General features: G+C 41.7%; 1 protein-coding gene across 2 annotated transcripts in view; it reads left to right on the top strand.

Annotated features, from left to right (window-relative positions):
- C2CD3 (C2 domain containing 3 centriole elongation regulator) overlaps positions 1-14,347 on the top strand; it is a 594,096-nt gene that overhangs the window by 347,954 nt on the left and 231,795 nt on the right. For both annotated transcript variants that reach the window (XM_069640138.1, XM_069640137.1), the window contains one exon: positions 11,525-11,730. In XM_069640138.1, the coding sequence (XP_069496239.1) occupies positions 11,525-11,730 (206 nt within the window). The remainder of the gene's footprint in view (positions 1-11,524; positions 11,731-14,347) is intronic.

Below are 14,347 nucleotides of genomic sequence, written 5' to 3'. Positions count from 1 at the left end.
AGATATTTGCTTCGACTCAGGATTTATATGTCCTTAGACCTTGGGTCACAGCCCTCAAAAAAGATTTAGAATCTTTTTTCGGTTGCTGTTTTTACCAAAGTCAACCAGCTGCGATTCCAATGCTCATATTTTTGCTCTACAATGAGGAATTTTTAATTTGTTTTGATCAACCTAACCTCCTCCACCTCCCCACCATATCTGACCACAGATTGTAATGCGCACTACAGTTCTGCGCATTCTTTGCCGAACCAGCCCCGGATTTCAGCACCATACGACCTCGTACTGTTCTGGGCCTTCTTGACTTGAGATATGAAGGGTAGAAGAGAAGCTGTCAGTTGATCATACAGCAGTCCAATATGAGCCCCGCTGGCTGGACCAGGCTTAGCCCTGACCCCCGCCGCCCCATGTGCTCATGATTTCACACAGTCCCCCATTTGCTTCCATCTGCTTCACCCACTGGATGTGGATTCCTCTAATCTGGGTTCCCACCAAACCCTCACTTTGTTGAATATGTGAAAAATAGCCCATTCTTCAGTAGGACATTTCGCAACTGCAATTGTTGACTTCATGGTTTTTTGGAGTAAAGACATACCTTTTCTTGATTGGAACAGTTTTCCAACCAATTATAGCGGTAATCAGGTATGTTGAATTCCTATTGCCGACTCCCACAACAAGTTCTTTGTTGTCAGGAGAAGAATATTTCATAAACATATTGTCCCACTGTGTACCTGGAAGTATCATGCCTACCAAGTGTGTGTTGGTGACTCACCTGCATGGCTCAAGCAATTGTGTGTTGGTTGCATTGTGATGGGAGAATTCTGTCGCCAGAGTGGGTAGAATTGTCAAAGGTCTCACAGTCTTTGGAAATTGAAATCAGTCTCCTTTAACGTTGAAATGCTGGCCATTAAAAAGCATTAGACTTAAATACCATCTTGTACACCAACAACATGACAATACCTCTTTTTGGACTAAGAACAAGTGTAGAGTTCTGGTCAATGTAAAGGACTTTCAGTGGAGGCATATTTAAAACTGGGAGAAGTGGCTTTAGGTCATCGAGCCAGTGAGCAAGGATAAACATAGGTATGTTAGGTTTCGAGGGACAAACCCCTTGATATGTGGTCTAGACTTGTCACAGTTAATTGGCAGTGAGAAGATTATTCCGGTGGCAACAATTATATTTTTGTTCATTTAAAATGTAATGCTGTTTGCTTAGAGAATTCGTGCTCCACGTCAGCTTTTCCATTAATTGCACATCATCTGAAATAGTGGTCAAGCTAAAACGTTTTGATAGAATAGTGGTAATAATGTAAAGCTTATTTCATCGTTGTGGTTATTTTGATCGTTTTGGTAAAAACCAAACACATTTTTTCTATTTTCCTCAACATAGCTTAAGTACTTAATTAAGCTGGCCATGTTATATAAATATGTATTTTGTATTGTTGTTTTTATTTAAAAATAGTTTTTTTTATTTTTTGGATTCTAACTGATCAATGTCTTGCTTTGTTATACGTGAAGTTTGGAAATGTAATGTGATTTGTTTGTGAAAGGTTAATCTTAACCATAAACAAAAAAACAAAAACGAAAAAAAGAAGAAAAAAGGATTTTGCTTATGGTATGTCCTATGTTTCTTCCCCGTTTTTTTTAAAGCACCAAGTATAGAGCGAAACACATCAATAGACCAAGTTCAAGTGTTACAGCTGCATATGGTGTGTTGCATTCATTTCTATGCATGTAATTGTCTGGTATCTTTGAAAATGTTCAAATATGTGCCATATTTAATAAATGTAGGTCAGAGTGACAAGTAGATTTCTTTTACAGGTACAAGTAGATTGGTCTAAAATATTGTTCATTGGAGAACTAGATTCTTTAAAATATACCACACTCCTGCCCTCTATCAAAACCTTTACCACAGACAACAGTGTTAACATGCATCCTTGACAGTCTCAGGATCTCTTCTCTCTGACCTCACAGTGAGCGGTCTCTGGTCTTCGGCAGGTACAAGACTCGACATCAGTCGTTTAAAGGTGAGAGCTAACGGTCTGGCCCAAGATGCTTTCCTACATTCGATTTGGTAGAAGCACTACCTCAACAAGCATGACGGTGTGAGGTCACTCCCCTGTTCCGGTGGGCGGTGCACCTGCAGTTCTATGCCCTGAAGTAGTACATCATTCTGTCTGCAGAACATCTTGCTGGGTCAGAGAACATGGTGGTGGGGGCCCTCGGCAGGCAGGGATCATTTTCCATGAGTGGGAGCTGTGTCAGGATGTCCTGTAGGCCATCTTCAACCTCTGTGAAACCCTTAAAGTGGACCTCTTCACCTCCAACATAATGTTAACAGGCAGTGGGGCGTGTTCTGCTCCAGGGAATTTCCTCCCCGAAATATTGTAGAAACCATTGATTGTAGACTGGAATTTCATTCTCCTTTATGGTTTCCTACTGATTCCCACCGTTTCCTTGGTTCTCAAGTGGCTGCGGAAATACATAATCACCACAATTGGGCTCCGAGGACATCGAATCTCTCTGACATGACCGTTTGTTTCCAGTGGCAGCTTCCAGCAAGGGTTGGGCTCCTCACTCCCTCTTTGGCAGCCTAGTTCTCCAGGCGAATCTCAGGATGCTCAATATGTTCATGTCTGGCTACTGAAAGGCTGAGATACAGGGAGTGGAACTTTCTGGATAATGTCCTAGATTTACTCCTTCCGCCAGGCGACCTGCCATCTAGTCTTGCAGGCGATGGAATTTTGGTGTCTAGTTAAGGCTCATGACCGTTTTTCATGTTTTATTGCCTCTGATCCGGAGTGGCTGCTCTCCTTGGCCCAGCATTTCCTGCAGATTGGCACAATAAAGGGATACCTTCATCTCACTATTCAAACGGACACCTCAGCAGGATTCTTACTCATCAATTGTTACTCTTATGTAATTCATTAAAGGTTTGCACAAATATGTACCCCAACACATCAATTTGTTGTTCTGGATTCGGATATAAATGTCTTTCTCACTTTTTCATATGGCAGCTTCCTCAAGCCTTTGCATTCCTGTTCCGAGGCTCCTATCTCTTAAGATGGTCATCCTGATGGTTATCACCTCTTCTAGGTTAGCTTGTGAAATCCAGGCATTATCCTGTAAACCTACCTTTCTGGTTCTTTAGACACTCCTTTTGTGCAAAATAAAAAATGGTTTGAGAATTTCACTTGTCCCAAAATATCCCCGTCCACGTCTTCTTTCCTCCTACTCACACTTCCTCTTTGCAGGAGTCATTTAATCATTGAACCTAAAAGGACATTTAGTTTATATGTTTCTCATATGAGAGTGTTTAGACAAAATTATCAGCTTTTTGTTTCCTTTGCTGTTTCTGGATGGTCTAGGCAGTCCCCAAGCAAACTTTGTCCACATGGATTGCATTGTGTATTTCAGAATGCTGTGTTCTGGCCAGGAAGGTGGTTGGTTCCGGAAGGCTTCTGGGCTCATTCCACTAGAGGTCTGGCATCTACATCTGCTGTGCGGAGAAGGGGCTGCCAGCATTGAAAATCTGCCGAGCAGCGATGTGAGCCCCCTAGCACACTTTCTCAGAGCATAACTGCTTCCACTCTTTGGCAGGCCAAGAGGCTAATTTCAGCATGGCTGTGTTACACAGCTGTGGTCTAGGTGTAGTGGGCTCCAAATATATGACTGGTGTCACCATTTCAAGAGCCATCGAGTCAGTGGCACACTGTGCCCCTGCGTATGGGAAAAGTTTTCCTAAGAGGACTACTGCTGCGACTAAACGTCTAAGGTGAGGAATCTGTTGGAGGAGTGTTATGCGAGTTTTCCTAAAGTCCACTTGAGGTAAGACTTCATAAAACTATCCCTTTCTTATACAGGTCCCCTACCCTTAGTATAAGGCTGTTCTACGCAAGGAACCTTGGTAGAGTGGTAGAGCAGTCAGGCTTATCATAGGAGGAAGATGTGAGCTGTAGGTAAGTACGCTGAACTCAGTAAATACAATAGTCTGAAGAAACACTTACATATAAAATGTTATATTAAAATATAAACTTTATTATGTTTACACAAGTAAAGGTAGATACATACTTAAATCACTAACCAACATTCATAGGAGTTCTTAATACTTTTCTAAGGCCATTGCTTCAATGGTAGTTGCTCGCTGTAACGATTGAAACAGATTTTGACAGTGACAGTTCTACTGAATTATTGGTACTACCGCACACTCGTGCAAAGACAAAGATATACAGTTAATGTATTTAGTTAGCAAAACCACATAAGATACAGTCTTTTAGGAAGGAAATAGCTTGGTTAATCCTACAGTAGCAGAGCTTAGGTTACGTTCTAGAGACACTTTTCGGGCAAACTAATGCTTTAAAAGTCCAATTCCCTAACTATACACAAAAGTCCTTTCAGAGTGGATTCAAAGTCTTAAGCAGCAGCAGAACAGCAAAAGTTCCTTAGGATACTTTCAGTCTCTAGGAAAAGATACTTGGTGAGTTAACACAACGATGGAGACCCTGCAGAAGGACTCACTAAAGGGACACACGCCAACAGCTTGGGTCAGAGGTAGAGTGGACCCTCTGGACACATCTTCATGCACTCCAGTTACTCTGGAGCGACTTCTTGGTTCAAGGTAAATGATACCTTTCACCCCACAGTACCTTAGGTTAGAAAAATGCTTTTAGCTGGATTCTCCTCTGTGCAGCAGCGACAGACCCGGTCTCCTGATTCCTCGGTTTTGGGACGAAAGTACAGACTCTGAATGTGATGTCTCAGCAGCAGTCTCGTGAGAGAGGACCCTTGGCACGGATTTCTTCGGTCTCCTGTTTCAGTCTGTTGTGTTGGCGCCTTTTTATCAGCTCCATACAAAGGGCAGTATTTTGCCCGGTCGATCTTCTTTGCTTATGATGTCCTGCACTCTGGTGAGGGAACTCGAATGAGTCGGATCGAGTCTCTGAAGGTTCACCTGGAGCTCAGCAAGGACTTGGATGGATTCGGCCTTGCAAAGACGATGCATTTCAAATAGGTCGGAGGTCTGCTGGTATTCGCGTTCTGCAGTTTGTAGTTCGTCTCAGGGCTGGTTGCTCCCACCAGCCAAAGGGAAGGAGTCATCCTCATCGGAGCTCCTCTGTCGACTAGAAAACGGGGGCAGGACAGACAGTGGTCGCTTCTCTGGGATGAGAAGGGTCGGCAGGTGTCTCTGGTTGTCTTTAGCTTCGGATACTTCACTTTCCAGTGGTCAACTTGCCTTTCATTCAGAAACCTTGCGTTTTATTTAGTTTCACCACACACTCCTCTGCAAACCCACCCAGCGTTTTACAGAATGAGGCTGGTGGCTTTCAATTAAGGATAGCCAGCACCCCAGTAGGAACTTGTTCCATTCAGGCACTCTGGCAGACAAAGGGCAGGGGAGTGGAAAACTCCTCCCCCCACTTCCTGCCTGCCCAGATACACTGGAGCCTAGGCGGGGACACCCAAGGGTTCCCGCCAAAGGCAAAACACACACACAGACCTCCCCTACCCAGAATGGTAGAAGAAGGGCTATGTGAGAGACCTGAAGGGGTCTCACCGACGAGTCACAAGGGATCTGTCATCCAGGTGGCCAGGACATGGCCATTGCTTTTATATCCAGTTCCTGGGGGTGGACCAGTGCGGGAGGATCACTTGGGTAAGCGGTCTAATGGGAGTGGAACACGGTATCCCCTTCCCTGTAACACCTTTACCCCATCCTACCCGGTTGGATACTTAGGAACTCAAACCCCCCCTTTCACAACACAGACACTTTCTCACGGACAGATCGCTATGAGAGAAAATGGACTAAGACCTGAGCCGTATACCTAACAAGTCCCAATACAATGGTCAGGCAATTACTGACCATCACACACAGCTGACTTCCATTACACTTCCCCAAACGGATAAAAGGCGTAGCATGAGAGCACACTGAGCGGGGCAATTCACACGAGGAAGCAGCATAGAGTAGTCCGGCAACGCATGCATGCTCATTTGAAGGTCTCTGTAAAATATCCAACTGGGAGGTGGCAAAGGCGAAATAGTGACATAGGCTTGTGAATCAAAGTGGTCCTGCAACGGATCAAGCAAAATCCTGTGCACAATCGAAAGTCTTTGATGCTGATACAGTAAAAAAAAGTTGATGATGAAGTAGATAAAGTTGGTCCGAGCCCAATCGAGGGAGATCAGTTGAAAGCTTTGGGTTAAAGCAAATTTTGGGTTGAAGTAAATTAACATTGGTCGAGGCCCGACAGAGGAAGACGAATTGAACATTGTGTTGAAACAGATCTGAGCCCAGCCGAAGGGGGTATGGGGTGAACCGTGAATTACCAGAGAAATTAGATACATTAAAATCCTACGAGCATTGTGTTAAAGGGGACCTGAGCCCGGCTGAGGGGGATCCGAGGTGAATAGTGAATCACCTGAGAAATTGAGTGCATGTGAAATCCTTAGAGGAAAGGAACTTATTATTTGTTGCATCAGGCCCTCTGAGAGAACAGACTTTGAAAGACAAAGAGACTTGGGTACAAGGCCCTGATACTAATGTTTTGAACTGCACCCTTGTACTGAAGAACCCAGAGACTGTGCCAAGTTCGAGTGTGCCACCTTATCCCATGCTGAAAATGTGGGGAGGGAGGCCAACAGCCTGAATGTCCTGACATATAATTTCTTGGACACTTCTTTCTTTCGCATAACTTTGTTTCCCACATTATTTGTAATTAGAGGGAAGGACTGGCAATGGGTTTTTTACTATTGGCCCTTTTATTTTGACAAGACACCCCTAGGACTACTTTACTATTATTTGATGGTCGTAGCTTGCTCCCATCTTTAGATGTAGGAATAGATAGGCGTTTTCCAAACCCTTTTTGAAGGTCAATGAACACCCTTGAACTGTGATCACTTGTGTCTGTTTTACTGTTGATACCATGCCGTCCTTACAGCTAACAAAGAACAACCACACTAGAAATGGCGAAAAAAGAAAGGAGCCCCCATCTTAGAACATAGGTGACCCTATTGTGCACAACCGGGATTGTGAATACAGTGCGCAGTATAAAATAGCACAATAGTTGTTAGAAAATGGCCATGGCCACTAGCCATAACTATATGGTTGTCTATGTGGCTATAAAGTCACAAGAACAGAGAGAAGGGGAATACTAAGTTTCCCCTTAGGTGGTGTGTGCTAATCTCGCATAGTATTAAGTGTTGGGAAGTATACAAAGCATCCCTCTATCCTTAAGAACTGTAGTTAGTTAGGATAAGGAAAGAATCACAAAGGAGAACCCAAAGGGTTCCCAGCAACACTGCACATAAGGTGGTGTGTGCTGCAAAGGTTAAAGACAGATGCCTTTAAAAAGATATGGCGGAAAGCAGACTCCACAGGACAGTTAAAACATAGAGAAAATTGTTTCAAAAGTCAGAGCAAATAAGAATGAATGAGGGGGAAAAGGCTCCCCTCATTCAGGAGAGAAAGAAAAAAGGAACAGAAGTCCAGCAAAAAGTGCTGGGGTGTCTCTCTAGGAGAGAGGATGAAGCAACGTGATGATAAATCTCCCTAACAGGGAGAATCTACCAGAAAGCACATTGCCAAAGTTTAATCATTTGTTCTTTAGGCTAGCATTACTTTTGATTCTAGTACTTAAAGACCTATATTCCAGATGGGCGAAACATAGATACAGTACATTCATACTTATTTTTGTGTGTCTGCTTATCTCATCTTTACTCAGCCTAGAAAAGTTCTTCTACTTTTAAGACTTCAGACATTTACTTCTTCATGCATTTAGTTCTTGCATTTGCTTCGTCTCCATCTTCACATTGCCTGGTGGCAATGGAAATTGTTAGGAGTAGCTGTAAGGTTAGGCTCAAGGGTGTGCTATAGGGAAGAATATGGGTTAGAAAAGAACTGGTGTTGCAAGGGGTCTCTCCCTGTTATGACGAATTTAATGTTAGAAGAAATGAATGCAGAAGAAATAGACCTACATCCAGCAGTATACTGTGATGTGTGTACTCTTCAAGCCATCTCCACGAAACAGCATGTTATTTTCGGTCTTTAAAGTCATACAAATACACATATTATTAAGGAATGTGGTCAAGTGTATAATTTACCAAAATGACCAGGATGGTGTGCAACTCATCCTTCCATTGACTTTGCTGTAATGTAATTTAATCCTTTAACCAAAGCTCACACTGACCAACTTCTCGACCTTTCCATTGTCGAAATAACTAGTGCTCATCACAATGCTGTGTTTGTCATTCTCTCATCAAGACTTAATAGTACGTACATAAGTCTGAATTAACCACTTCTAAACTGCAGCCAGAGTGCTGTTCCCAAAACCGATGAACAGTATTCAGTCTATAGCTACATTAAGGCCCGTGGTTGCAAATGACTAAGCAAAAAGTCCTCTACCATGCTATTTAGTACTGTACCATACATATGAGTCTCCTGCGCATTCATGTTTGCCTGAGGTCTCAACAATCTGTGTTCTGATCTCCTACATATCAGATCTAGTACACCAGCTGTTTCAACTCTGTTACCCCAAAGAATGAAGAGCATGTGCCCTACTCATGCCTGGCAATAGTCCAGAAAAACAGGTATTCACAATGGGGTAATTAAAGATGTGCAGCAAACCTGGCAAAGGTTATTTCCCTGTACACATGTAAACAGTAAACCTGATGTAAAATATAATATGCCACAGTATGAGACTAAACGTTTAACAATTAATCTTTCAGCACAAACATTTCTTGGCTCTATGTGAATCAGGAGGACAAAACGTATAGCTTCCTCCAAATGAGATCATTGTGATGTAAACTTACAGATTGAAAGGGGCGTTAAAAAAGAAAGCTTTAGATAGCAAGAAACCTCTAGCTCGGCCGGTACATACCCTTATGGAGCGGCTGTTTGGAATCGGGCAGTGTGAGGCCCCTCACAGGTCTGTTGATTTATTCTTCACGACACAAGGTACCATATAGTGGCTCCCTGCCCACCAGCGCTTATTTGGTCAATTTGTTTTGTCTGTTTGTGCTTAATCTCCTGCCTTTGTCATCTGACAAGCGAGCGGCAGGCCACCCCTATACCATTTTATTGTTATCGTGGTTATATGTATCCTGATACCAAATTGTGTAGCTTAGTTGACTGTGTAAGCCCACTCGCTATGTTTTTGATGGATCCCCCTGCAGAACCCACAAGGAATTGGTCCAGTTTACGTGCCCATAATTTTGGTTGGCCCACTGCCGATCCATAGGCCTTATTGAATTAGATGGCCTTGAAATAGATTTTTTGTTTCCCTGATGAAGACGTTCAAAATAATGTACTGACATTGAAACTGGGCAGTGATGATTGGAAGTAGCGGGAAGACAACTATACCATTGTCATTCATTTGGTCCAATCGGCTACATATTTGTTTAAATTATGTTAACGGATGGATTTGGGATTTTTGTGTTTGTTTGACCCACACTATCCCCTTTTTTTCTATCTATTTGAGTTAGTTGATGTACACACTATGTTGTGGGTGTGATGTTTGTGTATATAGTGTGATTTGGTTAGATGTATGTGATTAGGTTCTAGGTTTTAATCATTCAATTGTTGCTGTTGTATGCATTGATGATGTATTTTTGATTTCATGAATTGTAAATTAAATTTCATATAAACCTTTCGATCAAATAATTTAATTCATCTATTGTTCTAGATTTGACTTTTCAGTTTTTGGTAAAATATAATATGCCAAAGTAGGAAACTAAACGTTTAACAATTCACCTTCCAGCACAAACATCAGTTGCCTCTGTGGGAATCAGGAGGACAAAACATGTAGCTTCCTCCAAATGAGATCACTGTGATGTAAACTTACAGGGTGAAAGGGGGCGTTCAAAAAGAAAGCTGTAGATGGCAGAAACTGAGTCAAAACCTCTAGCTCGGCAAGTTTCCACAGTTATTAACCAACAAGTAAAGAGAAGTAGCAGGGCGTCACGAGAGCTGAGGGTTCTAAACAGCAAATCAGTGAGTCACTGTTTTTGAAAGAGAGATCATGAGTTCGGATCAGACCGTAATAATGCATGTTTCAAATTTTGTACCAAAAAAGCTTTTACTATATCAGACTGTGTAAAAATGTATTCACCATGTCCTGTGCTCTGTTATCCAGTTGCCATACTGATTTCTGAATATTGGTCTCTCTCAAATAGTTTCTATGACCTTGTTGCCGTACGTTTGTGGCACTGCAGTGGCATTTGCTCTGGCTCAAATACAATAGTGCATGCACAAATGCTGCGGTTGTACAGTAATGAGATGCCAGGTTTTCACAAGTAATAGCTTCACTCTTAGCATGGTTTCCATCTGCTTTATTTTCCTCTTCGTCTCTTTTGCAGTTCAGCCACTTTTAAAAGTCTGTCTTTTCCAATGACTCACTACACAACCTTCTTTACACATCGCCAAAACCAAACTAGACATATTTCTAAATACTTAATCGTAAAGACAACTTGAATAATATTTTGACCAGAAATTGAGGACCCCTCGGTGTCTCAAGTCTAAGTAGGTTACCCTCCATTGAGAATCTTTCACCTTTTTGATGCCCTGCTATATTTTAATGGTCATTATCTCTGACCCCACTTGTGTTGTAATGTTTAAAGTGGTCTGGCTCTCTATTTTTCTATTTTGTCTTTGTCAATTTCAATGCTGAATGTAAGGATACATGCTGGTCCTGTCCATGATTATTTCTGGCCAGACTAGCATCGTGGAGAGAAAAACAAAAAATGATCATGAAAGGTCTTGCTGGCCAGGAATCCCCTCTGCACATTTATTTGAATGGTGATGATCCTCTATAGTCCACCATGCCTTTTTTCTTCCTTTTTTGCCCAGGATCTATCTTGGGGGCAATGGTATAAAATCAAACCCTTTTGTGGTATTGTCTTAACTAATGCATCACCCAAAGTTTCTCTCCCAGGACACAGCAGTGGGCAGTGCAGAATTATGTCAGTCCAGAATTTCACACACCTGTCCAATAACATACCAATGTGGCAATGTGCTCTTTCACTTGGTGAATCCGCTCCACTCTGCCTATTCATGAGCCCGACACATGGGTCTAGTCAAACTCCGAAAGTAGGCTAGTGCGGCTGGCTCCACCATTTGAGTATTTCTGAGCACGAGGAGGTGGTAGGTGCCTCACTCACAGGGATTGGCACCTTTGTCGACCCTTGAAAATGCATAGGTGACCCCCCAGCCAATCCATTCATGCTATCGTTCCCAGGATATTCGAAACAGCTCTCTGACAGTCTCAAGGTTAAGTGCTAGGCACTCGAGCAGAGATCAAAGACCTGCATCTACTTGAAGATTGCTCTACTGGATCTGGAAACCCTTTGTTTGTGTATCAATTAACATGCTCATTTTAATAATCTCATATTTATTGTGGTTTTGTTTGTCAGACAAAGGCATTCTGTAATTTTCTTTGTTCATTTTTTTAATTTTCTTTGTACAATACATATTTTATTGATTTGTGTTTTTCCTTGGTCCACGCCTGGTGGAGCTCATTCTTTGTTTTCTACCTAGATGTTGAACGGGTTATTGGATTCGCTTCTGTGGACCTTTCTCCCCTTCTGTCTGGCTTCCAGTCAGTTTGTGGTTGGTACAATATTGGTGACTTCTGTGGCCACTGTCAAGGGCAAATCAAAGTATCTATCACACCTCTGGAAAGCATTTTCCACCTAAAAGAAGAAAAGCGTGGGAGGAATCTGTCAAAAGCACTCGATGGTCAGGTATGTACTTTTACGCCATAAATGTGATACATGATTGGATCGAACGTGTCACAGCCAATCCCATTGTTAGACTTTCGTGTGGAAGAGAGCAATAACCCCCTTAATACAAGCATGTGTACATTAGGTAAATCGTATTTGATAATAATTTGTATTTTTTAATATTGCTTCATTCTGGATTTGACCCTAACAGATAGTATCACCCCATTTAATGGTATACATAATATGTTCACTTTTTAACAGTAGCTTTCTTGGGTGCTTTGAGCCATCCTCTGATCAGATCTCCCTGAAGAGGTTAAACTATGTGCCTGGCACAGGCTGTGTAGTAAACATCCAAAGGTAAATGTTTGTTCTTATAAAATTTCACATCGATCTGGTTTATTAAAATACAAGAATGGAATAGTTGCAACAGTTGGATGCAAAAGGTCTCAGAGGATTTGGTTACACTGGTACCCCAATTTCCCCTTAAGACTTCCATATCTGATCCAATGGTTATTTTTATTCCTGAAGATGCAAAGCCTAACATAACTATGTTCTCACACTCCGGAAAAGACAAAGGCTTTTGGAGTGACAGTGGCCCTAGTGCCAACTGTGGAGTTGCCAGCTAACATAAATTCCAGATTTTACATCACACTTTAACTTTGAGACAAAATATTGTTTACTTCCCTTGAAATCTACTAATTGAGACCATAATTGTGATGAATTGGAGTATGCTAAGGACCTGACACTGATGGCATAGCCATGGAACCATGTCTATGGATGTCTACCTCATTGGATTAGTTACAACTTCATATGACCTTCTTCCAATTGTTGGCAGGTCCAGTGGCTCATTGGGCAATATGGTGGCTATGGCAAACTGCTGCACACACTGTAAAATAGTGATGCCAGAAGATTTTCTTTTCGAGCAGTGCCATTTCAGAAGCAAGTGCCCCAGCAGACCCTTGATGGGTGTATAGTTGGAAGGATGCACAGATCATATGGGATATCTTAACGACACTGGGAACTTGGTCGGAGGAAACTGTCTAATAACAATATACTGGAATTGTATCTAGCCCCCAAAAATATTTCTATCATCATTCATGATATCCTTGATAGTCCATTAAAAGATAATACCACTATGTATTATTGCAACAAAAAAGGAGGCGTGACATGCAGGACCCTCTTGAAGGAAGCTCAAATAATCTCACATTGGCACCTAGGAGGAAATGTGACAAAATATTGGTTGTCTGTTTACCAGGAGTTTAGAATGTTCAAGTCGATTTCTTATATAGGTCAGTCTTAGAATGTCATAAGTAGGTTTTAAACAACAAAGCTCACTATGATATCTTGGCTCAATAGGGGACTTGAAATTCTTTTTTTGCGGCAGCAAGCAACAAAATAATGAAACTTCATTAACAGATAATAAAAACGGTAGTTCAAGGGGAATACCTTCTGATGAAGTAGTGAGCAACATTTCAGTCTGCTTTCCCACCAATTGCTTTGCTCCCCAAGGTAATACTGAAACCATCTAGTTTAGCAGTGATCCTAATAGCCATGGCATTGCCTCACCAGTTGTGATATTCAGACCTTCATCACCTGACAATACAACTAGTTTAGTGAACCTGACCACATGGCATGAGTACACGCAGTACAGCTATGAGAACCTTCCTCGGGGCTTCTCACATGTTCTGGAAGGGGTGTGCTGGCATTCCATTAGAACATTGGCTGTTTTCATAGGGAGGAGGTGCTGTCTATGGTGCCCAAACAATGTGTTGAGAAGAAACATTGTTTCCCCATCTTCTTTGTTTGGCAAAGATTCTCACTTATAGAAAACCTTTTTCACTATTGCAGTGGTAAAGGATTATTTTGGAAAGATTTAAGAAGCTCTATCTGCGAATTAGACTTCCATTCATAATATTCATGAACAATCCAAAATTCAAAAGGAATAAGGACCCTTGAGTTATGCTAGAACAATATTCAACACTGATGATGGAGAAGTATGGTCCTCCTTTATCTTTCAAAAACTTGTTTCCAATTCCCTTATGAAAGTCCATCTGATTCAGTTATTCTCAAGAGTCATTTTCCACAATCCCAGTGACTAAGGAAGTAATAATATCCAATGGTGTGAGTTCTCCCTTAATCCCTGCTTCCTTCCAACCGCACTCACAACTGCTCATCTTCCCCTTTATTGTTGATCCAAATTCTTGGCTAGTAAACAGACCTTGTTTTATTCCTTAGCTCAAAACTGACCTGCAACACTGTGCATGAAAGGTTGCTTTCCTGATGGCCATTATATCAGCAGGTTTCCTTGCTGTTTTTTTTTAATTTATTTTTTACCAACTTTATTTAGGTGTTTAGAGCATCATAAACATATGGGTATTAATAACCAGTTGGTAACAAGCGTACATTATTTTATGCCAGCTCAATTACCACAAACCTGGGATTTCAAATGCAATTCAAATCCATTGCTCATTTTTATACCATACATAGTAAACAGTAACTATTCCCCTTCCCCCAAACACATCCCAACTTATGGGTGAAAAAGTGTTCTGCTCTTTGTTTTAAATAGCCAGCTGGAGTTAGTAGGACCGCTTTCAGGTTTAATGTTCATGTTTGTCAAATAATAGAGATTGCACGGAGC

The sequence above is a fragment of the Ambystoma mexicanum genome, chromosome 7q (assembly GCF_040938575.1).
Source record: "Ambystoma mexicanum isolate Mex_15411 chromosome 7q, UKY_AmexF1_1, whole genome shotgun sequence".
Classification (NCBI taxonomy): Eukaryota; Metazoa; Chordata; class Amphibia; order Caudata; family Ambystomatidae; genus Ambystoma; species Ambystoma mexicanum.
This window is presented reverse-complemented; position numbering and strand designations above follow the sequence as displayed.